A 25810-nucleotide genomic window follows, 5' to 3' on the forward strand; every position below is an offset into this window, starting at 1 on the left:
TCACTTTGACTGGACTCCCAGCGTGATCTTCAGGTACTCGTAGACCACGTAGCTGATGCTGACAGATGGGATGACCTTCATGAAGTTGGGTGCCAGGCCTCGGTAGAGTCCTATTGCTCCCTCAGTCCTAATAATGTGTCTGAACAGTCCTGTCATGTTCATCTGAGGACCTCCTCCCAGAGAAGCTGTAGGAACAAAGGGAAGATGATGCCATCAAACAACACATCAAACACATCTTTTTACTTTTGTCCTTTACACCTCAAACCAGTATTTGTATCAATAAATCCTGAATATGTGCCTACAGCACTTTTACAAATTCTTTATTCTACATTTAGTGGTAACTGCTCCAAAATTCTGCTATGGATAAAAATTTTGGTGACTGTTAAGTTGTCTACGTTGAATAAATACAAATGGAGAACAAAACATTGCATTCAGAGGGGATGATGAATACAAAAATTAAAAGATTTGGGGTAATATTTTTAATAATACGCTATGAGAAGAAAACTTTAATCATTCACAAATCATCGTTAATCGCAGAAACCCAACAGTTCTTGTAGCAGCCTTAGGCCTTAACCTTAGGCTGTCAATCCCCATAGACTCTCACTTTAAAACCTCCAACTTTACAGCATTAAACCTGGTATAATAACCATGTGGACCCTCTTCAAAACAGCTGTACAAAGTTGTGTGTGCATGTGTGTGTGTGTATATATCTTTGTTGTCTTATGCAGTGCTGTTGAGCTCTCCAGTGACTGACCTTGTGCCTGCATTCGAGTCCTGACCAGAGCGAGTGGGTAGCTGGCCAACTGTCCACATGTGCTGGAAGTAGTGCCACAAGCGAGTAGCACAAACACTCCTGGATCAGCACTATCTGTAGCGTAGTTCTGCAACCACGAATTCTTCAGAGTCTGTCATAGGAGAGGTGAACATAGAGGTTAGACTTAACTAATAAACCCCCCCCAAAAAAACAAAAAACTATCACCCAGCAATAGTAGCAAACCTCATACACAGCCAGGTCGATGCCAGCATAGGGAATGATACCCAGCATGTTTGGGATGTAGCCCTTGTAGAAAGCTGCCACGCCTTCCCTCTGGAAGATATGTTTAGCACAATCTTGGAGGCCCGAGTATTGACCCGTCTTCCTCAGGGCTAACCGTGTCTTCAGGACCTGAATGCACAGGAAGTAATGCCACACCTTGTAAAAAACAGAAAATCTGCACTTCTCACCCAGGAATCAGTTGTACTTACAATAACATAACAAGCCAGAGGAAAAATAAAATTAACATTTTTCAAATTCATGTTATGAACCTCATTCCCATATACCACATATTCACACTGAAGGTCATCAGTCACAAGACAAGGAGGTTCTGAGACACGCTATATGGATGAAACTATTGGGCCACACATCGTAATCTTTAATTTCAGGTGTTTTGAGCCCCATTGCAGATGCATAAAGCCAAGGAACTGACTGTGCAATTTGCCTTTACAAAGAATTTGTGAAAGATAAAGAGTTGACTGAAATAACAGGATGCCAGTGTTGGAACGAGTTAGTTGAAATTTCTTCCCTTCTAGATCAAGAGTAAGTGGTATTGTTGAAACCTGGAAGTGTTTAGGAACTACAACAAATAAGTCAGACCATGTAAAGTTCCAGAATGTGGCTGCAGAGTGTCACCAACACTCTGAATGAAGAACCACATTTCCAAACCTCTTCTGGAAGAACAAAAACAGCACCAGGAGCTTCCATGGCGAGAACAAAATGGCGCCGGTGAGGTCGGCTGCCGTGCTGGATGCTCTGCCCTAACTTCTCCACTTTTTCGTCACTTTTTGCTATATCTGCGATAATCTTGCATGGGCATCATGCAAAACACACAAATCCGCTACAGTAGAGACACTTTGGTTTCTATTGGTCTGCAATACACGAACATTTCACCATGTTTAACTCTGGACCCAACCTGGCCAAAGGAGATCCTGAGAGAGAACAAAGGGCGCGACCCTAAGCGACGGCCTCGAGGTAAAAGAGCCGGCATCAGGAACAGGCTACGGGCTCGCGCACACCGCGCACCCATGCCCAGTATCCTGCTAGCCAATGTTCAATCCATCGAGAACAAGCTTGATGACCTCAGAGCCAGAATCAAGTTCCAGAGAGACATTCGGGACTGCAACCTCCTCTGCTTCACCGAGACTTGGCTGAACCCAGCGATACCAGACCACGCCGTGCAGCCGACGGGGTTCTTTTCGGTTTACCGCATGGACAGGACAATGGAGTCGGGGAAGAAAAGAGGTGGTGGAGTGTGTTTGATGGTGAACAACAGATAGTGCGACAGCACAAACATCTCCCCACTCACACGCTCTTGCTCGCCCAATCTGGAGCTTTTGATCGTTAAGTGTCGCCCTTTCTATCTCCCTCGGGAATTCACTGCGGTCATTGCCTGCACTGTTTACATTCCGCCTCACGCGGACTCGGACACTGCCTTATGTGAGCTACATGAGGCTCTCACACATCAACAAACACTTCACCGAGATGCCGCACTCATTGTTATGGGAGATTTTAACAGAGTGAATCTCAAACGGACATTTCACAACCTTCACCAGCACATCAACTGCCCCACCCGGGGCACGAGGACATTAGACCACTGCTACACCCCGTTCAAGAACTGTTACAAGGCTCAACCCCTGCCAGCATTTGGAAAATCGGACCATTCCGCCATCTTCCTCATACCTGCTTACAAACAAAGGCTAAAGCAGCAACCACCAATCAGGAGGGAGGTCGCTCGCTGGACGGACCAATCGGTGGCCGCTCTGCAGGACGCACTGGATGACGCAGACTGGGACATGTTTCGGCGCAGCTCTGATGACATCAACATGTTTACGGAAGCGGTTGTGGGATTTATCGGGAAACTAGCGGACGACACAGCAGAAAGAACTATCATCCGAACGTTTCCCAACCAGAAGCCGTGGGTGGATAAAAACATCCGCGACGCTCTGAGATCACGCACCGCTGCCTACAATGAAGGGCTTGTCTCCGGTAATATGGACCTATACAAGGCTGCGTCCTAGAGAAAAACTAGAGTCACAGCTACGACAGTGCGACTCTAGGAGCCTGTGGAAAGGACTGCGGACTATAACGGACTATAAACGACCAGCTTCTTCAATGATGAATGCCGATGCTTCACTGGCTGATGAGCTGAACACGTTTTATGCTCGCTTCAACGCCGCAGCAATTAAAACAACAAACGGCTGCGCGCGCTCGGAGTGCACCAGTGAAGAAAATGCATTCGTCATCACAGAGCATGCCGTGAGGAACACCTTCAGGAGGGTGAACACCAGGAAGGCATCAGGACCAGATGCAATCCCTGGCCGGGTCCTTAGAGCCTGCGCTGATCAACTAGCACCGGTGTTCACGGAGATCTTCAACCTCTCCCTGGCCCAAGCTGTGGTTCCCACGTGCTTCAAACAGTCCATTATTGTTCCTGTTCCAAAGAAACAACAGCCCGCTTGCCACAATGACTACCGTCCAGTAGCACTGACTTCAATTGTGATGAAGTGTTTTGAAAGACTGATGAGAGATCACATCACTTCTTCACTTCCTCCCACCATCGACTCACTTCAGTTTGCTTACCGGACTAATCGTTCCACAGACGATGCCATATCTCACCTGCTCCACACATCCCTGAGTCACCTGGACACTGGCAGAGGGAATTATGTTAGGATGCTGTTCGTGGACTACAGTTCAGCATTCAACACAATAATTCCCTCTAAGCTTTTCACCAAGTTGACGGATCTAGGACTCAGCTCATCACTGTGTCAGTGGATCCTCAACTTCCTCACAGACAGACCCCAATCAGTGAGGGTGGGAAAACAAGTCTCCCCCTCCATCTCACTCAGCACTGGAGTGCCTCAGGGCTGTGTTTTAAGCCCCCTGCTGTACTCACTGTACACTTATGACTGTGTTGCCACATCCGACACCACCTCCATTGTCAAGTTTGCTGACGACACTGCTGTTGTGGGCCTGATCTCCGACAACATCGAGACGGCCTACCTGGAGGAGATTAGGAACCTGGAGACCTGGTGCCAGGAGAATAACCTCCTCCTAAACATCAGCAAGACTAAGGAGCTGATCGTGGACTTCACTACAAAGCAGGCGAGGAATTACAAACCCCTCATCATCAGTGGCACGCCAGTGGAGAGAGTGGACAGTTTCCGATACCTGGGTGTCCACATCACTCAGGACCTGTCATGGTCCTGTCACATCAACACCCTGGTTAAGAAAGCCCGTCAGCATCTCTTCTTCCTCAGAAGACTTAGAGACTTCCATCTGCCACTGAAGATGCTCAAGAACTTCTACTCCTGCACCATCGAGAGCGTCCTGACGTCAAACATCTGCACCTGGTTTGGGAACAGCACCAAGCAGGACAGACGAGATCTGCAAAGGGTGGTGCGCTCGGCAGAACGCATCATTCAATCAGAGCTCCCTGACCTGCTGTCCATCTACACCAAGCGGTGCAAGTCCAAAGCTAGGAAGATTATGATGGACCTCTCCCATCCCAACAATGGACTCTTCTCACCGTTGAGGTCTGGGAAGCGCTTCCGCTCCCTTAAGGCCAAAACAGAGAGAATGAAGAGGAGCTTCTTCCCCCAGGCTATTCGGGGCCTGAACCAGGTGTAGGACTGGACTCTCCCAAACACGTCACTATAAGACTGGACTCTCACACACGTCACCACACGCACCACCACACATTTCCTATAATCCTATAATTCCTATAATTTATAATCCTTATCTTTATAATCTCTTCTGCTATTTGCACATTCTTTACTGTAAATTCCTAAGTTAATTTGTAAATTTTTGTAGTAAATTGTAAATATTGTAAAACTTTTCTTCTGTCATTTAATGGTCGGGCATTGTACAGCTACAAGCATTTCACCCCCATGTCATACTGTGTATGGTTGTGTGTGTGTGACAAATAAAATTTGAATTTGAATTTGAATTTGAAATGGCAGAGCAGTCCAGTGTATTTCAGCATACAGTAAGTTATAAGTTGCTGCCTAGCTACAGCTATTGTTAAACTGATGTCTTGCTTTATTTTTTGTGTTCATTGTTCTCTCACCTCCATGGGGTATATGCTGCTCTGAGCGATCGCTCCAGCCAGAGAGCCGGCCAACAGTCTCTCTGTGATGCCCAACGTCTCCTGGTTACTTCCCATCAGTCGCTTAATCTGATGGACAGATGTCAGTGTTGTTTAGCAGCAACATAAAAGTCAGACCAAACAAATTCACTCTGCTATGAGCTATGCAAAAAAAATACAAATTACATATTTTTATCTTTCATATTCCATTAACGCTTGGTTTTGTGTACCTGTTCATAAGCCACAAACTTTATTGCAGACTCAGGGGCAATTTTGAGGACGTTGATCCCGTTGCCTCGCCACAGAGACCTTACACCACCCTCTCGGATCATCTGAGAAAAGCCACCAGCGATGCGCATACTGTTGCTCTTGGAGGAGTGAACCTGGGCGAGTGCGATGAAATGCTTATTAGCCGTCTTCTCCTTTAACTGAGAAAAATGAAAACTGCAATAGTTGTGTTTTACCTGCATGAGAACTTTCAGACGGTCCAGTGGTGCTGTGCAAGTTCGAGACACTGCACCAGCCCCTCCTCCAGCCACTAGGTGTCGCCATAGCATACCCATTTTCTTCTCCTCTGCTGTGAACTCATCAGGAACCATCAGACTCTCCCCTACATCAAAGATCTGTGGAGGAAGCAGCCGTTTTTAGCCTGGACACATAAGTTACAGCATTGACAGGGAAACACCATGAGAAAATACCAGTCAAGCAAAAGAGAAAAACCCTTATTCAAGTGGGATTAGTGTCTCTATTACTTAAATTTTCCTCATATCCTATATATAAACTATCCTATTATTAAACTGGCAATTTTTTTCATTTGAACATTCCTTTGTTATTTTTTCAATAATTTAAAATTAATCAAAACGTCAACATGCCCATCACATACAATATGTACACAATTAAAAACAAGTGGAAATCACGTGATTTGCTTTGTGATTGTGTTGCTACAGGATGGAGAGGAGGAGTGTGTACCGAGGAGTGTTTCCAATAAAGAATAATCTCAGGGATGTTATCAGCTGGATGCAGGAGGTGGTAGTCCCGCCACTCATTCCAGTCAATGGTCATTGTTCCATTTTTATCCATACTGCACATGCAAGAGAGAACACAGCGGACAGAGTATAAGAGATGTGATGCTTTTAGGAGGAAACACAAGCAGTTTGCTCACATGCACTGTTTATTCTCAGTAATTTAGACATTTGCCTCCATGGATTCAGATGCAGTTTGTTGTAGCAGGATGCTTTTCTTTAGCGATTTGTGCTAAACCTGTATCATTACAATTAAATGTTGCATTTTTACGTCACTGGAATACACTGAAGCTGAAAACTGATAGTCAGCACTCAGACATGCTGACTATGCATTGGTGATTTGTGCAGCGTTGGCTGAGCAAGCAGACTATAGAAGCTACTACTTACTACATAATAGGGGCCCAGATATGACCCCTCCTTATTCTGAGATCAGCCAGAGAAAAGGAGACAAAGACAGACACGGAGGAGGTTAGAGGAAACAGACATGATCACACTGAACCTTGACATAAAGCAGAAATTAGAAACATGAGTGGAGACGGGAGTGACAAACAGAACAATCACAGGACAATCTGACAGCAACACCACAACACTTTTCCTTTTCAAGACTTGATTAAAATTGGAATTAAAAATGACAAAGTTATGTTTGTGCTCACAATACCACCTACCTGGCTAAAGTGATACCTGTTTTTATTTTTAGCCATTGTGGAGGGCAAAAGTTGTACAGTCCATAAACCTCATGTGTGTTCTCCCTAGTAGTACTAAATGCATAAAATTAGGCTGTTATGAAAACACTGAATAAAACGTTGTACATTTACAGTTCAGTATTCAATATTGCATAAAATAAACTATTTACAAAGTTTCTTTGAATGACAGAGATGCAGAAATGTCTGCATGTGTCTAAATGAGTCTCAGAGGTCCGAATGTGCCCTTGAAGCCATTTATAATTCTTAACTTGTTTGATCTGCTGCTCACCACATAACCGCATAAGCAGAAATTTTGGACTTTACTGTATTTTCATAAGTTTTGCAGCTTTTCCTAGTGATTAAAAACCCCTTATGGCCATTCACACTACAGAAAGTAAGAGGCAATAAATAATTAATTTGTTGAAGCCCAACGCCACCGGTACTGGAGGTGAGAGGGAGAACATCTGCTTTATCGGGGTGTACCACCAGATCTGTTATTTAAATATAGACATGTGTGGTATCCACAGAAAAGTCAGAATCTCAGTTAAAAGCTCACAAAGCCATTTCAACAACCACCAAACAGCTAAAACAGCAAACAATTAAAGAGCAGGTAAACAAATTCCGCAAAAAGATGTAAACACAAAGCGTGGATCTTTCCGTTCACCCCATGGCACATACATGGACATGCCATCGGTTGCTGAAAGCATCTCACAGAATTTCAAACTGCAGGTTTCATCACTCCGACCAAAATATACTGAACCAGCAGCAAAAGACCAAAACTACACTTCACGGGTGAAAAACATTGTAAATTGAAAAAGAAAAAACTAAATTTTTCATTGTGGCATGAAAAAGGGATGAAAATCAGAACATCTTTCCATCAATCCAGATCAAAACTTCTGGACACAAATATGCTTAAACACCTTCAAAATGACTAAAAGCCTCAACTTACAACTTATACAAAATTGTCTACAGAACACAACACAGAATAAAGGTTGTTCCAAATGGCTGGTACACACTCAAGTATATGCACCCATTGCAAAGACAACTCTGTTGAAAACTATATTCATGCTATATAGTATTACATGCCTGTCCAGAGGTCCTATTCACATGGTTTAGTTGCTGTATCCCAAACCTCACACAAGCGGTGAATCTTTAGTGACATAAGTTAACAAGATATGGAAGCAAATACACAACACATCAGTCTGGAGAGAATGTTTGCCCCCTCCCACCCTTTGACCGTGGGCACCCCACATGGGGTTTTACTCCATCTCATGCTAGGATGGGAACGCAGATATCGCAGAGATTTGTGGCCTTAGGTCTTCAGTACTTTTGGGGACTGTGGATGGCCCAGTTGTCCTTGATTCATCTCTATCTGCCTCTGGCTCCTGGGGGGCATTATTGTGGGTTCATTTTTAAGTACATTTTGTGAAAAAGTCAAGAAGATTGTTGATTTATGTTCCTGTGCACTTCAGAATTTTTGTGTTCCAGTTGCTGTATGTTTGTTTATCTTACAGGTGCAGCAGTTGGTGATATATTGTGCATTTCTTTGTACTGTGTGTTCTAGTTGTATTTCTCTTTGTCCTTTTATTACATCTTTCATCTTTTTCCCTTTCCTGCCTGTTCCGCTTTAGACATTGTCATACTGTATCATTTGGAAAAGGAATTTGACCTCGTTCCTCACGGGAATGAGAATCAGCACCTCCAAGTTTGAAGCCATGGTCCTCAGCCAGAAAAGGGTGGAGTGCTCACTTTGGTTCAGGGACGAGTTGTTGCCCCAAGTGGAGGAGTTTAAGTATCTCGGGGTCTTGTTCACAGGGAGAGGGAGATCGACAGGTGATCATACCATCAATCGACAAGCTGCAGTGTTGTACTGGTCCATTGTGGTAAAGACAGCTGAGGGTAAAAGCAAAGCTTGAAATGAAATTTCCCAGAAGGGTGGCTGGCCTCTCCCTTAGAGATAGAGTCCTCCATATTAAAAGGAGCCAGTCGAGGTGGTTCAGGCATCTGATAAGGATGCTTCCTGGATGCCTCATGGGTGATGTGTTCCAATAAGGTCTACAAAAGCAGTGTGTATTAGAGGTCTGCTTGCTGGTTTGTAGGTGACTGGTCTCTTGTTAATTTTTATTGTATTATGAGAGAGCGGTTTGGGAAAGTTATATAGTGATATATTAGCAACTGTAAACTGTGAGTAGTTCAAAGGACAGGAATGCATGAGTAGATAATACCAGAAGTATTGAAGGAAAAAAGTTTTGTTCAAAGTCCAATTGGATGTATGCCATTGTATCTGAATAACTGACTGCGTTCCCAGAAGAGATTGAAATTATCAGTAAAGGAGAGGCTGATGTCCCAGGTGTGCACTGACAGTAACCTCCTGAAATACCCAACACTGCAGGAATTGGACTGGACACAAAAATGTGCAGATCTCTGTCTGTACTTTTCTTGACAGAAATGGGATGCTTCAGATGTGATGATGAAAAGCTAAATTTCCATTTACTGACCCAGTTAATCCAAGACGTGCACGTGTCAAAGAGGCTAAAGAAAACAGTGCCGCTAACTTTATTACCACAAATGTGACACCCCAAAAAAATGATGCTGCCTAACCATTTTGATAGATATGTGTTCAGTGGATGACAGCATTATCTAACCTTCTAAGAATCTTCTCTGCCTGTTCCTCAGAGATGTTCACTCCCAGGTCACGCAGAGACTGCATGATTTCTTGTGAGTCAATTCGACCTGCAACACAAGAAGTTATTAGCCATGGCTACTGCAACGATTTCTCACAGACATTAAAATCAATTCAAATTCATTCACAATCCTATGTCTTCTGCATTTCTTTAGGATTAAGATCAAGTCTAAAAGAAACCATCTGTTCCTATCAGTTATTCAAAAACAAGCATGGGCTCAGCACTCTGGTTTAAGAATCCAATACTTACGAACTATGACCACAGAAGGAACTGTTGGCACTGCTCAGAAAATGCTTCAAACTCTGCTTTAACTTTTAACTCAAGAATAGTTTCTTCCCAAAAGCCATAACCACCCTGAACTCACACATGTACTGACAACACAGTTCCACCCCCCAATCTAAGAACTTCCCTCTATACACAGACTACACAACTACCATTACAATTACATGCAATAACCCACACTGTAAACAGACAACACAATTAAATTCCCCCCGATTTGTATATTTGATATTTTTTGAATACTGTTCATATGTATATGGCACTGCAGAACTGTGCACCTCGTCCCCTTTCGTTTCCCACATGTCTGCACTAAGTAGGAGATGCTCTGTATCTCATTGTACATGTGTATAGTGACAATAAAAGGCATTCTATTTCTAACAAACTGCCTTACCATCATTCTTCCTGTCCAAACTCTTGAAGACCAGTCGGAGTTTCTTCTCATGGTCTCTGAGATAATGGACAAATTCCTCAAAGTCTAACTGTCCATCCAGGTCTTTGTCTCCGGCTTTCACTATTTTCTGTGAACAAAGAGAAATCATTTAGATGCCAGCTCATTTAAGTAATGACACACTCTAATAGTATAGCATTATCTGTGTGGAAAGAGTGATTTGACAAACAGCAGTCGAGGTTAGAGTGTACAATCCCCTACCTCGTACCATCTGTGCTTTGTTGACTTGATTTGGAGTGTAGTGTATTTTACAACCACCACACATCTCAGGTTACTATATATTTAAGACTATCCAGGGTGCTTAGTGCTACCAAAGCTTGTCAGGTCAACTGAAAAGGTTGCAAGGAAACAGTTTTAACCGAAACACAATTAAATGCCATCTACTGTCAGGTAATGGGTACAAGAATGGATGACACCTCCTATTAGGAAAGGGGGGTCAACCATCACACAAAAAGATATACTGAAACTGTCTACTTGAACCATCATGAAGTTTTAATATGCTAAGAATGAAGTGAAGTGAAACAACGAAATGAAGTTAGATTTTTTTTTTTAAAATCAGCAAAAACATCTTGTTGAGATCATGCTATGACACAGAAGAGCAATTTGACCAGGGTATCTCCTTTTACTGAAAATTACATTATCATCAGAGATTTCGACATACTGAAATGAAACTTTATAGAGGACTATAAAAAAGAACTTATTATACCCTGACCTACAGAAAAAGGAAAAGAGACAAATTTTTTTATTTAAAGTGATATCCATATACTTATGGTGACAATTACAGTAGGCTAAATCATCAAGGTACTTCATATTGGAAAAATAAAGGAAAAACTCCCTTTTAACAGGAACGAAAACCTCAGGGAGGGGAAGTCATCTGCTGTAACCGGTTGGAGGCAAGGGGAAGAAGAGAAGTCTAAAACCTGAAGGCTCTGCCTCCCATTCTACTTTTAAATATCCAAGGAACTACAAGTAAGCCAGCAGTCTGAGAACAAAGTGCTCTACTGGGGTGATATGGTAGTATGAGGTCTTTTAAGACAAGAAGTGGGAAATTAACAGCCCAATGGGGATGTAATTCACCAGTGCTGGATGATGCAACCATAATAGCTCCATCTGAGCTGAAAGCAATGGTAGGCCCTGTTAAAATATCACAAACCATCACAGAAAACCACACAAAGTGATGCTGCCTCTGTGAGGCAGATTTATGCGCCTCTTGCAGATAGCATCATTGTGTTCTGGTCCACAGACGGTACCCTTCATTAACAATGGTTCATATGGCCATCACACACCTGGTGAATAAGGATTCATATGTACACCTGCTCCTTCCTGGATTTCACTTTTGTTTTGACGAAATCTTCACTGTGCACTCTTGCTGCTATTCTTGTGTCAAAAGTCAGCTGTGACACTTGCCTCCACCCACTCCACCCTGCCTGCACTCCTATCTTCACTTTTCCATTGGCACTGTTGATTGGCAGAGGTCATTGTTACATATTAAACTTTCTAAACCAACTCCAGTCAATTGTGTTAATGATTTAATGCTTGAATGATTCATAGATATCCTGTCTTAGAGTGATGTTGAAAAACTAGTTCATGCATTTATTACTTCTAGGCTGGACCAGTGTAATTCATTATTATCCGGATGTCCTAAAAACTCCCTGAAGCCTTCAGTTAATCCAAAAATGCTGCAGCAAGAGTACTGACATGGACTAGAAAGAGAGAGCATATTTCTCCTATATTGGCTTCCCTTCATTGGCTCCCTGTTAAATCCAGAATTGATTTCAAAAACCTGCTCCTCACATACAAGGTCTTGAATAATCAGGCCCCATCTTATCTTAATGACCTTATAGTACCATATCAGCCCATTAGAGCACTTCACTCTCGCACTGCAGGCTTACTTGTTGTTCCTAGAGTATTTACAAGTAGAATGATTTCAGGTCCCTCTTCTATGAAACCAGCTTCCAGTTTGGATTCGGGAAACAGACACTATCTCTACTTGTAAGATTAGGCTTAAAACTTTCCTTTTTGCTAAAGCATATAGTTAGGGTTGGATCAGGTGTCCCTGAATCCTGCCTTAGTTACGCTGCAATGGGGGATTCCCATGATGCACACTGATGTATTTCTTCTTCAGTCACCTGTTTCACTCACTGTGTGTTAATAGACCCCTCTGCATTGAATCATACTTACCGGAGGTTTTTTCCTGTTAAAAGGGAGTTGTTCCTTCCCACTGTTGCCAACATTTTTCTCTGTATGTATTATTGTAGGGTCTACCTTACAATAAAATTTTTTTTTTTAAGATCATATAAGAATGACTTTATTTCTAAACTGCATCCATCTAACTGTACTTTTCTGCTATTGCAGACTCTGATACCTACTAGTGTATCAAGTAACAGACTATTACAATGCAAGAATTTCAATCATCAAAACTGAAGCACAGACCTCATGGTTGGTTTTTACCACAAAGAAGCATAATATTTGTCATAGTGATATAAGTTCTAAGTATAAATTTGTGATTCAAACAAATCCACCCTCATTATAGTTGTTTAGAAAGAAAAACTAACTAACACACACGCACACCAAAATCATGGTTGGTAGTCAGCCCAAGTGTTCTTAAGAGAAACTGCATTTTGGGGGACTACAGTGGGTTTATTTTTCAGTCTTGAAGGTCTCTATTTAATATTATTAGAAAGTTAAACAGTGAAGTAACTCTCACTAAGGGCTATACAGGTCTAGAAAACAGACCTTATTCTACCAGCTTTATCCTACCTGTTGAAGATCTGTAGGTGGTGCCATCATGATTAATACCATGGTCTTCTTTGGAGTAACATTATTCCTGCTGATTTCTTTACCATTAGAGGACTCTTTAGTGCTTTCCTGAAGACTTGCCTGTAGCTCTCTGCAGTTGTTTGCAGTCTCAGACTGTTTCTCTCCTGGCAGCTGGGTTTCAACAGGCTTACATTGTGTCCTGCCAAAAAGTCTCTGGTATAGAAAGCTCAGTATGTCCAGCAGCATCCTCAAACTGGCTCTCCCACACTATTTGGGTGACTGCACTCAGACCAAAAGCAACGGCAACAGTATAGGTCTTGCAAAATGCAGAGAGGTGAACTAGTATTACAAGTGTGGAAAGGCTAGCTAAAGACAGCATGGGGCTGCAGAAAGGATTTCACTCACTTCTCAGACTCAGTGCCTCATATTCTAAGTGCATCTTTTTCCTTATTAAAATGTCCAGGCTCAGGATCACAGCATAAGCTACAGCAGTACAAAACCAAGTTCTCCCATCTAACTCTTACCACACTGCTTCTGAGGCGCAGTTACTTCACGGATCATCAAATCGTTAGATGCAGACAAAAAATCTTTTCTGTTGATGCTGATAATGCAATAGAATCAGTAACACACAGTGAGGATTTGCCACTGTGCTAGCTTCAGTATCATCAGCCAGGGAAATGCAGCAGTGAGAGCCTCCAAAACCTGCATCCTCACTGCAGCCCAGCCTGGCCAATCACTGCAGACCATACAAGCAGGTCTGACTGCTTCACCACAGAATGTGGGTCTCCGCCAATAGAGGACAGAGTAGCAGCACGGAAATGAAGCGATGTCACTGACTGTCAATGAACTTAGAGGGATAGGGTTGGCTAAACAGCAGGATTCCCTTCAGCTGCACCTCCCTCCCTGTAAAGAAAATCTGCTGAGTGACGGTTCCTTTTCCTCCCTCCCACACTAGCCTCCTGCACTTGCTCTGAGTCATTCTAAGAGCATTGTCAGCATCAAGCAAGCATTCTGAAGCATCCAAGGCAAACAGATTTTCATTCTCAGCACGTATATAGTTCCTCCTGCTTGGAGAGTTACAGTGTGGCAAAGCAGAGTAGTTCTATTTCTGCATTAAACGCTGCTTTCTTGCAACCGTTTCCTGGCTTACTACCTTACTGACCACACTGTCAACATGGCTCTCTAGACCAGAAAAGAAAAAAATATCTCTATGCTTATAGAAGGATAAAACTGGCATTAATTTATAAGTATCTTAACATCAACCAATCAAACAAAATCACAGAAACGTGCATCGTCCCAGTCCACTGGTTACTATTGTAGAAATCTATGACAACAGTTCAAATACCTGTATATAGACAGAAACGAAAAGGTATTCATTTGAAATATTTTAACCTGTTATTTAATATGCTGAGTAATGGTACGTAGCTAGGTAGCACAACAGTCTATTAACTGCAGAGAGGAGCTCCATCACTACATTCAGGAACAGCAAAAGCAGATTAAATGAAAAGGAAAGAGCAGAAATGCTCCAAAATATCTCCTGACCAATAAAAGAGCTGTGTCTGTTGTTTGTAACTAATCAATGTTCAGGAGCCAGTTGTCATACAACAAAATGGGAAGATGTAGGATTACTACATCTTCCCATTTTGTTTGGAAAAAAGGTTTTGTTTTTGAAAGGTAGATGCAACTAGCTTGATTTCACCCACTGCTTGAGAACTCTGCATTTTGAAGCTTCAACTTTGAGCATGCATCAACACATCTGCTATTCATAAATGATGAAAATGTACTGTTTATAAGGTTGGGGAAATCTCCATTCACCTGAGACTGAATAAGTCACTTGGATGAGTAACGAAACATTTCTTCCACTGATCTAAGGATCTTGGAAAAGCGACTGGACTTCTTTAAGTTTCTTGAAGATGTTTCACCTCTATCTGAGAAGCTTCTTCAGTTCTAAGAGCAAATGGTGCATAGTCCCAGATTTTAAGCCCTATTGGGAGTGTCCCATAAGAGGGTTCCCACTGTTTCAATTCCTTGGAATTGTTTGCCATTTTTGCAAACGATTCCCTTATCGATTCCAGTCGCCTCGAATGACGTCACCAAGTTGTGGAGCATCATTTACCTGGCAGGAAACACGGCGCCTAAGCGCCTCAAACACTCAAAAGTTTGATTATACTTTACGAGAACGGATGACAATAGGGCAACTTGCAATACTTGCAAAGTAGATATTTCATTTAAGGGAGGAAACACTACGAATATGCAAAAGCATTTGCTCACAAAACACGCGATGACCTTAAATGAATGTCGTGTTTTTAATTCCGCTCCGGACTCGTGAATCTCAACCCAGCAGCAGCGGTAACGTTTGCACGTCCTCTCCCGTTAATGCGGCAGGTAAATAATCAACTAACAGTGCATATTATGTTAGCGCGTTCTGCCTTATTACAAAACCTGCCATTACTGTGCATTTAGGTGACCATGATGAGACAGACAGACAGAGTCTGGCTCAGATGTTGGCAGTTCTCGCTGCAGTCTACCGGTAGCGTCTCCTTTCAGGCCAGGATAGACGAATGTCACCGAGCAGTGACTAAGTTTGTGGTAAAAGGCTTGCACCCATTTGCCACAGCAGATGCCCCTGATTTTCGGTAAGTGAATGTGTTTAATTGTAGGCAGGGACATTACTGGATATTCTTGTGTAATTGCTACTGAATAATTTATGTTATACTTTGTTATTGCTACAGAAGAATATTTATTTTATTATTTTACAGTTACCATTTTTTCCTCCAGGGACCTTGTGACACCCCATTGAAGAGCCGTAGGCTGTGGATCTCTTAAGATCTCACTGTTGGGTTTGTAAGGCCATGCTACTCCTAAATTTCTATCTTGTTCAAAGAGAAGATATAAAACAAAGTTCTAAGCTACTTGACCTTAGTGTTCTCCTTTTTAAAAAGAATCGATAAGAGAATCGATAAAGAATCGAATTGTTAAACAGAATCGAAAATGGAATCGTGAAAATCTTATCAATACCCATCCCTAGCCAGCAATTTAAGAAGAACATGCGGGTAAACATGTCACTCCTGGTCCGATTGGGGAGTGGACCAGAGAAAACTACAGATTTCAACATTGTTTTGGCCAAGTTGCACACCGATTCAGCTTTGATTTTACTCAACACTGATTGATGTAACTGGGTGTCATTACTGCTGTCAAAGTGGAAAAAAGCGGTTAGAGACACGAACAGGTTGGTGGTGTACCTGGGGCTTCTGTTTAGGACTACGCTTCCTCCTCACCGTCACCCAGGCATCCTGTTTCCCCGGCTGCTCGTGACAGTCTACCGGGGGTCAGCTAGCTGGGCTAGCTACAGGTTTTTCAAGTGTGCAAAGCCGAGTCTCAAATTCAGTGATCCTGGCCTCCAGAGCTGCAAATAGGCTACATTTATTACAAGTATCAATACTGCTAAGGGAGGCCGAGGAGTAACTAAACATCTGACGCAATGAGCAGGAAAGTGCAGGAGGGACAGGTGGAAAGGCCATGCTGCTAGCGAGTCAGCTACCAGCTAAGCCAGTGAAAGACAGTGAGTGAATACTGTGACCATAAATTAGCAAGTGAATACACGGAGAGTGTGCTTCAGATGAAGCACATGAAGATTACACTATAAAATAAAAAGTTTTCTAAAAGTTCTTTATTAAATTACTATGCAGGTAAGCTACACAAAAACACCATTGTGTATTGTGACAGGAACAGGAAGTGATATTCTACTGCAGAGAGAGCGAAAACCAAGTGACGGATGACATCAAGCTGTATGCCAGGTGTGAACGAAACATCGATTCACTGATCCACGAGGATATACAGCAACAACATTGGAATGTCATTCAGACTGGAGAATTGTAGTCGCATGGCAACAAAGAGAGGGAAGTTAGTCAGAACTGAGGGGCTTACACTACCAGAAGGCAGCATTGCAGTCATCCAGGACGGCTACAAGTACCTGGGAATCCCACGGCAAATGGGATCCACGAAGAGGCCGCTAGGAAAGCTGCAACCACCAAGTACCTGCAGAGGGTAAGGAAATCCTGCTGAATGAAAAGAACAAAATCCAGCCAAACAACACCTACGCCCTGCGAGTGACCAGTCAAAAGTTTGGACACACCTTCTCATTTAATGGGTTTTCTTTATGACATTGTAGATTCTCGCTGAAGGCATCAGAACTATGAATGAACACATATGGAATAATGTAGTAAACAAAGTGTGAAATAACTCAAAACATGTATTATATTTTAGATTCTTCTAAATAGCCACCCTTTGTTTTGATTACTGCTTTGCACACTCTTGGCATTCTCTCAATGACCGTAATGAGGTTGTCACCTGAAATGGTTTTCCAAAAGTCTTGAAGGAGTTCCCAGAGATGCTGAGCACTTGGTGGCCCTTTGCCTTCACTCTCCAGTTCATCTCATCCTAAACCAGTGGTTCTCAAACTTTTCACGAGTACCACCTCATAAAATATATGGCTCTTAAAGTACTACGCTCATGACCGACATTAAAGTACAGTAGTATAGGTCTATTTAACACCATATACAGCTTACATGAGACAATTTTATTTCTTATATAAATGTTATTTATTTTAACTGTCATAAACAGGACGTGATAAGTGGAAATAATAACAACTGTACTGCATTAAAACAATCCAGCGGGTGGGAAATATGGTATTTAACTGTTGACATATGAACAAACTACTCTGAGTTTATCAGGGCTGTTGTGTTGTGCTTTGTATCTTGTTCTATTTAATCCAAACAAGCCCCTAAAACAAGGCAGTGATCACTGTCAGCCTCTCTCGGTTGCTATTACCACTGTTCATTTTAAAGTTCAGTTTTTCAAACTGAACTTTTTTTTAATCGAGTGGAAAAAAGTTGGTGTTCATCCTCCAGCTTCACTGTGTCCATATTATGCTAACACAGCTGTAGCACATAATTATATACCAGCTTACAAACGCCATTTCGGTTTAGTTTCCTGTCTTAATTTATGCCGGAAGTGATAGCAGAGCTGTTTAATTTTTTAGAAATCTCTCAGCCAGAACACGGTACATTATTTAATCTGGAGACTTCCTGTGTACCACTAGAAGGAGCCCAAGTACCACCAGTGGTATGCGTACCACAGTTTGTGAACAACTGTCCTAGACCATCTTGATTGTGTTTAGGTCAGGGGACTGTGGAGGCCAGGCCACCTGGCACAGCATTACTCTCCTTCTTGGTCAAATAGCCCTTACACAGCCCAGAGGTGTGTTTGGCGTCATTGTCCTGTTGAAGAACAAATGATGGTCCAAGTACACAAACTGGATGGGATGGCATGTCGCATGCAGGATGCTGTGGTAGCCATGCTGGTTCAGTGTGCCTTCAATTTTGAATAAATCCCCAACAGTGTCACCACTAAAGCACCCCCACACCATCACACCTCCTTCTCCATGCTTCACAGTTGGAACCATGCATGTAAAGACCATCCATTCACCTCTTCTGCATCACACAAAGACACGGAGGGTGGAACCAAAGATCTCAAATCTGGACTCCTCAGACCAAAGCACAGATATTCACTGGTCTAATGTCCATTCCTTGTGTTTCCTGGCCTAAACAAATCTCTTCTGCTTGCTGATTTTCCTTAGTATTGGTTTCTTAGCAGTTATTTGACCATAAAGGCCTGATTTGTGCAGTCTCTTCCCCATAGTGTGTGTTCTGTCCAATCCCAATATGCTCTTTTTTCTTTTCTCTCAATCCCAACCAGCTGCAGCGGACAGTTGCCCCCTCCCTGAGGCTGGTTTTGCTGGAGGTTTCTTCCTGTTAGAAGGGAGTTTTTTCTTCCCACAAGTGTTTTAATAGTGGATTGCCTTATTGTAGGATTTTATCCCAAATACTGTAGGGTCTATACTTTGATTATAAAGTACCTTGAGGCAACTGTTGTGGTGATTTGGGACTATTTCAATAAACTTGAATGTTTTCAGTGCACCAGAGTTAATGTATTTTTTGTTAAATATGTCAAACAACTTGGGTACAAAATATATAGTGCAGAATTTTTCTGTGTCAAACACATCAGGTTGGATTTGTTGATCCATGCAGTGTTTATACAGTGGGGCAAAAAAGTATTTAGTCAGCCACCGATTGTGCAAGTTCCCCCACCTAAAATGATGACAGAGGTCAGTAATTTGCACCAGAGGTACACTTCAACTGTGAGAGACAGAATGTGAAAAAAAAAATCCATGAATCCACATGGTAGGATTTGTAAAGAATTTATTCGTAAATCAGGGTGGAAAATAAGTATTTGGTCAATAACAAAAATACAACTCAATACTTTGTAACATAACCTTTGTTGGCAATAACAGAGGTCAAACGTTTACTATAGGTCTTTACCAGGTTTGCACACACAGTAGCTGGTATTTTGGCCCATTCCTCCATGCAGATCTTCTCGAGAGCAGTGATGTTTTGGGGCTGTCGCCAGTCAACACGGACTTTCAACTCCCGCCACAGATTTTCTATGGGGTTGAGGTCTGGAGACTGGCTAGGCCACTCCAGGACTTTCAAATGCTTCTTACGGAGCCACTCCTTTGTTGCCCGGGCGGTGTGTTTTGGATCATTGTCATGTTGGAAGACCCAGCCTCGTTTCATCTTCAAAGTTCTCACTGATGGAAGGAGGTTTTGGCTCAAAATCTCACGATACATGGCCCCATTCATTCTGTCCTTAACACGGATCAGTCGTCCTGTCCCCTTGGCAGAAAAACAGCCCCATAGCATGATGTTTCCACCCCCATGCTTCACAGTAGGTATGGTGTTCTTGGGATGCAACTCAGTATTCTTCTTCCTCCAAACACGACGAGTTGAGTTTATACCAAAAAGTTCTACTTTGGTTTCATCTGACCACATGACATTCTCCCAATCCTCTGCTGTATCATCCATGTGCTCTCTGGCAAACTTCAGACGGGCCTGGACATGCACTGGCTTCAGCAGCGGAACACGTCTGGCACTGCGGGATTTGATTCCCTGCCGTTGTAGTGTGTTACTGATGGTGACCTTTGTTACTTTGGTCCCAGCTCTCTGCAGGTCATTCACCAGGTCCCCCCGTGTGGTTCTGGGATCTTTGCTCACCGTTCTCATGATCATTTTGACCCCACGGGATGAGATCTTGCGTGGAGCCCCAGATCGAGGGAGATTATCAGTGGTCTTGTATGTCTTCCATTTTCTGATGATTGCTCCCACAGTTGATTTTTTCACACCAAGCTGCTTGCCTATTGTAGATTCACTCTTCCCAGTCTGGTGCAGGTCTACAATACTTTTCCTGGTGTCCTTCGAAAGCTCTTTGGTCTTGGCCATGGCGGAGTTTGGAGTCTGACTGTTTGAGGCTGTGGACAGGTGTCTTTTATACAGATGATGAGTTCAAACAGGTGCCATTCATACAGGTAACGAGTGGGGGACAGAAAAGCTTCTTACAGAAGACGTTACAGGTCTGTGAGAGCCAGAGATTTTCCTTGTTTGAGGTGACCAAATACTTATTTTCCACCCTAATTTACGAATAAATTCTTTACAAATCCTACCATGTGAATTCATGGATTTTTTTTTCACATTCTGTCTCTCACAGTTGAAGTGTACCTCTGGTGCAAATTACTGACCTCTGTCATCATTTTAGGTGGGGGAACTTGCACAATCGGTGGCTGACTAAATACTTTTTTGCCCCACTGTAATTCTTTTCAGTCAAAAGGACTTGGTTAAATATGTGACTTATGCTGACATGACATCTGGCACAACAGTGTTTGGTCACAGAGAATTTCTGTCACACCTTCTAATGGTTAGTCAAAAATGTTCTGTCTTTGTCTGTAGGCTTTCCAGGCACAGGGTCACTATTTACAAACTAGATGTTCATTGCAATAAACTATACAGAATACTCCAGTAAAAACACTCGACTTTAATCTGCTTAAAGAAAGGTTCCTGCTGTCAAAGGGGTATAGGATTTCACTATTATCTTCAGAAACATTGAAATTTCATTCTCATTTAGCTGTTGAAGGTGAATCCCATCTTGAACAGCATGTTACATGGTATTAGGAGGACACTGTTATCTGGTATTAAGAGACTATTATTAGCAAACAGTGAGAAAAATTTGTGTGTCACACTGAGAAGAATCAATTCATAAATATTTGAAAAAACATAAATATGGTAACATAGAGTGGTACCTCAATTATTAAGACAGATTTCCAAACAAAATTTTTAACAAGATGCTTGTGTTCAACAAAGCTTTGCCATCATTTGCAACTCTCCTCTCACTCAAAAAACCATAACATCAACTCGTGTCACTCAGGTACAGAAACATGTATCAAACTGAACTAGGAAAGGAATCTCATTGGTCACCGGGACCCAAAACACAAGGTATAGAATTACCAGTTACATTTTCATTTTTTACAAATGTATAAATTTTGTGGAATTTACCTCACGAAGGTTGAAATGGGTTTTTTTCCCCCACTGCAAGTTATACACAGCATAACCCCTTCATTCAACCCAGCAGGCCAACAAAATGAATTTATCCTAGTAGCACACAGCCAAGCTATCTGTATTCCAAGAAAAACAACAACAAATACATAGCTATATCTTTACCATTACAATCAGCAAGGATTCACCAACTAACACACAAGTGAAACGGTTGTGAACCTCAACTGTGCACGTTTCTAGACAACAACACAGTTGAATCATATGTTTCCTGTTTCAGCTGTCAGTTGGTTCTTTCGGGGCATTGATGTACCAACTTCATCTCCCAGAGACTTCTCTTTGGGATTCTTTCAGTCTTGTGTCTCTCTTTTAGACTCACACAGTCTCATCCCCAATTTCCCTCTGCATCTCAAGCTGTTGTCAAAGTTCCTGTGGTACTGGTCTTGGGGGCATTTTTACCTTGTCTGGAAATCTTTTCTTTTTAAATAACAAAGCTGCACTCCGTTAAGCATGTACTCTAATTGTATTTAGTTGGGATGTTCAAGGCAACTAATTTCTAAGTCCTCCAAGCGCAACCCCCCCCCCCCCCCAAAATACAAACTACCGACTAGTCTAAAACTAAGAAACACTTAATATCAAGTTAAATTTGAGAACCGTTTAATGCAAAAACTCATTAAACAAAGGCATTTTAAACCACTAATCACATTCTTCAATAATAAATCCTCCAGCTTAACTGTGCAGCACCTGGCATTATGCATTGTGAACATTGCATGTTATACTCCAGACAACGAAGAAGAAAAACACTTAAAATAAACCGATGTTAAATATGATATGAAAACATGTTACTACGTAAGATGTTCACATATTATTGAAATGTGACAAATTAACATCCGAAAAACTCAGAAACTGCGACTGAAATATGTACCACCTCCTCCAGCTCATCCAGGGAAAAGTTATTCAAAGCTGGTCCCGGGTCTGCCCCAGCACTTTCTGCTGGTAGAACATGCCTGGTTGGAACACCTTACTCAGGAGGTGCCCGCCTCAGCTGGCTCCTTTTGATGTGGAAAATCAGCAGCTGTACTATGATCCCCTGACTAAATTCCCCATCCTATTGCTAAGGGTAACACTATCCACCTTTCAGTGAAAGCTCATTTCCACCACGTGTATCTGTGATCTCATTTTTCGCCTTAAAACCCCAACAATAATAATGTTAACAAAAAGATCAAGCCCAGATTAATAGATTTAATGTGTTTCTCACCAATGTAGTTGCATCTGGTGGCAGATGCCTGCATAACATTAAGACGCAAGTGATTTCCATTGTTTTTAGGTGGGGGTTTTTTGGTTTTTTTTTTAACATCTAATATCTTTACTTACAGTAGTAAATAGACTGTAGTGAATAGGATTTATTCAATTCAATTTTATTTATATAGCGCCAAAGCACAACAACAGTTGCCTCAAGGCGCTTTATATTGTACAGTAAATTTATGAAGGGGTTATATATATTTAATAATGAAATTACCTCTTTTTGAAGTATCTTTATGACTGTGTATTTGAACCCATACTGTCATTAATCTGGTCTTTTTTGGTCACTTCAAGTAAGTTTATAGAACTGTGATGTTATATTTGTTACAATTTAGCAAAGAGGCCACTTTGCTAAATCTCTGTTAAAGATCTCTGTTAGAATCTCTGTTCACTAATGTCAGTGACACTTATATAGCCTTTATTTACTTGATAAAAAAAGTAACTTTGCCAAAAACTGATGGCAGCAGCTACTTTGTGATAGGAATGCACTTTCTGGCTCTAAACGACTTGATATTCTTTGTTAAACTATGATTGACCTATTTTATAATAGCTTAAGTTCCAGCAGTCATTTTTTGGCAAATACTGGAAATCACTTTTTGGCACAACACCTGCCATGGGTATCAATTCAAATGTAAAACAATTAAGACTAAACGACTAGTACATCTGGTAGCAATTAGTGACAATAGCAACGATTACTTGGTTGGTCAACTAGTTGTGCAGATCCCTAGTATTTTGGCACTTCTTATGTATGAGATATTTTAAATATAAAATATGCACGGTACCATTTAACACCCTTTAACATGGCATTGCTTATTGACAGTGCTATCACTATTATCTCAGTTGATATATCTTAATGTTTTTTGGTGTACAAGTAACTAAATCCTTTGTTACTAAATGACATGTCAGTCTGTATTTACCCCAAAGCTTGTTCAGTGCATTTGTACTTTTTTCCAGTTGTTTCAAGCCATGCCCTGGTGTCATCTGACTCCCTTACCTACTCTCCTATTTAAATAACTCTGAGCACCAGTTCCATTTCATTGTCTCACCCTGCATTCATGTTCACTCTTCTTAAATGAAAAATTTACAATGAATGTGGTGTCTTTCCGTGGGAAATGCTTTGAAATTCTGTTATTACACACAAAAAGGGAAGTGAAGACACTATATATCATGCAACGGAGCATCCGAGCTGTGTCCACTTACCATGAGCTCATGTTCAGTGCGATGTACTCCTAACTTCTTCAGCCCAATTGTCAAGTCGTTCACACAGATGCCTCCATCCCCGTTCACATCCAGGACCTGGAAGAGCACTTTGAGTCTGTGCTCCTGCTCCGAACCCCCACATATGTCACATGGATGCTCTCCTTCGTCGGTGTGCCACACGCCGGAGGCTGACTGTTGGGTTACTGGTTTAGATGGTGATGCATCCGAGGGAGGGACGGAGGGGGGAACCCTGCCTCCACCACCAGGGTCGGCCCCTGGATGTGTGTCTGTCGACCGACACTGACAGAATACACCACTGAGCAAAGAGGGCATCAACGAGCCCTGCTGGTGCATCATGTGTCCGCCTCTCCCGAACAGCTTGACCCTGTACTAACCTAAGGCTGAATCGCCTTTATATCGCGAGTCCTGACTACTACGTCACCACGTGCCTCTATTAAAGTCGACGGCTTTCACTTGGCGTACAACGCACACTTTTCACCACTAACACAACCGTGAAGCTCACACACAAGCACAAATTCCACTTGAGTCCATCAGCTCAGCTAGCTATTTTCAACGTTAGCGAGTGAAAGATGCCGGCGAAACGAGACGCGTCGATATGATGAGAATTCTGCTGTCTGCTCTCTAAGCGTCTATTAAAATGTCTCCACAGCAGCGTATGTTCGACTTCCTCCTATTACAAACAATACGGTTCCATTCTGAAGTCCCCTTTTAGTTTTTATTTCAATATCTAGGCACCCGGCAACTTACCGCCCATTAAAAAGAGCAAGACATTTGTCTGCTGAGCCCGGTACACCCGAAGTCTCGCTACATAACGCGAGATTACAACACGAACCGGTCTAAGATTGGGGTTTTTGCCTGCGTGACTACTGACACGCAGACAGGCTTCACTTGGAGGCGCAATAAATGGCTGAAGAGGGAATTTGACGGAATTCTGCATATATGTAATAAAATTCTGTCAACAAGGGGAAAAGAGTTAGAGAATAGCCTTCTGATTGAAAACGTAAGCGCATGGAAGGAAGAACTGAAAGAGAGAGCCATAGATTTAATCTTTGAATCCATTCATGCAGATTTCATGTTAAAAAAAAAACCCAAACAAGATTAATATTTATTCTTTTATATTATATATAATATGATAATACATGTCTTTTACACGTGTTAGTGATCATCGTCACTCAAAATTTAAAGGATTTTTGTAGGATTTAATAAACTATTCAACAAAAGTCTTCATGTTGTGGCAAACAGCAAAAAAAAAAAAAGAAAGAAAAGAAAGAAAAGAAAAGAAAAAAGAAAAAAAAGAGAGAGCTAAAAAACAGAGCTGCATGGGAGCTGCAGACTCCCGGCACAAAAACACACTCTTTTCTTTTTTTCTCCTTGCATTTGGTAGGGGTGCTGTGGTGTCTGATTTCAGCTCATGACACACTGTAGCGTGCAAGTGTGCATGAAGGAAAAAGCATTTTTGATTATTTCTTATGTTCATGCAGATAACTGAAGAAACTTAGCAATGCAGTTAATGACACAATTGTAACTGTATATCTCTGTTTCCAAATATGCCAAATATGCTTCCAAACCAACTTCCTTCCAAGCCAAAGACTAGAAAATATGACGACCCTTATCTTGCCTTTGGCTTCACCTGCACAATGGTGGTGCGAAGGTAGGTATTCCCGACAGCACGCGCTGGGCTGTCCAAATCATGGAAAAACAGTATCCCACATTATTGAATTTTAGTTCACAAACGCTTCTTATAATGAAATTTAAAACAAAGGGGGGCCAAGCAAAAAAAAGTTTGGGAACCACTGCCCTAGGGAGACAGGTCTGGAGGCCCCCTTGCCCCTTGGCCGGATCAGGACGGG

At 42.0% G+C, this 25810-nt stretch overlaps 1 protein-coding gene across 3 annotated transcripts; it reads right to left on the minus strand.

Annotated features, from left to right (window-relative positions):
* Positions 1–24296, minus strand: slc25a25b (solute carrier family 25 member 25b). 3 transcript variants are annotated; one of them, XM_085358650.1, is made up of 12 exons: positions 24144–24296; positions 23940–24095; positions 10180–10306; positions 9471–9558; positions 6530–6565; positions 6090–6201; positions 5585–5743; positions 5351–5503; positions 5103–5210; positions 998–1165; positions 755–905; positions 1–185 (listed from the first exon to the last, which is right to left on the minus strand). In XM_085358650.1, the coding sequence occupies exons 1-12, from the start codon at positions 24294–24296 to the stop codon at positions 1–3; spliced, it is 1596 nt and encodes a 531-aa protein (XP_085214776.1). The 3 variants fall into 3 exon arrangements, with proteins under 3 accessions (XP_085214776.1, XP_085214775.1, XP_085214774.1); XM_085358649.1 differs by having other exon boundaries at positions 23940–24296; XM_085358648.1 differs by lacking the exon at positions 6530–6565 and having other exon boundaries at positions 23940–24296.
* Positions 24297–25810: the final 1514 nt, after the last annotated feature.

This window comes from Diplotaxodon limnothrissa, linkage group LG7 (genome assembly GCF_057381915.1).
Source record: "Diplotaxodon limnothrissa isolate DT_005_m linkage group LG7, D_limnothrissa_male_GT1.1, whole genome shotgun sequence".
NCBI classification, from domain to species: Eukaryota; Metazoa; Chordata; class Actinopteri; order Cichliformes; family Cichlidae; genus Diplotaxodon; species Diplotaxodon limnothrissa.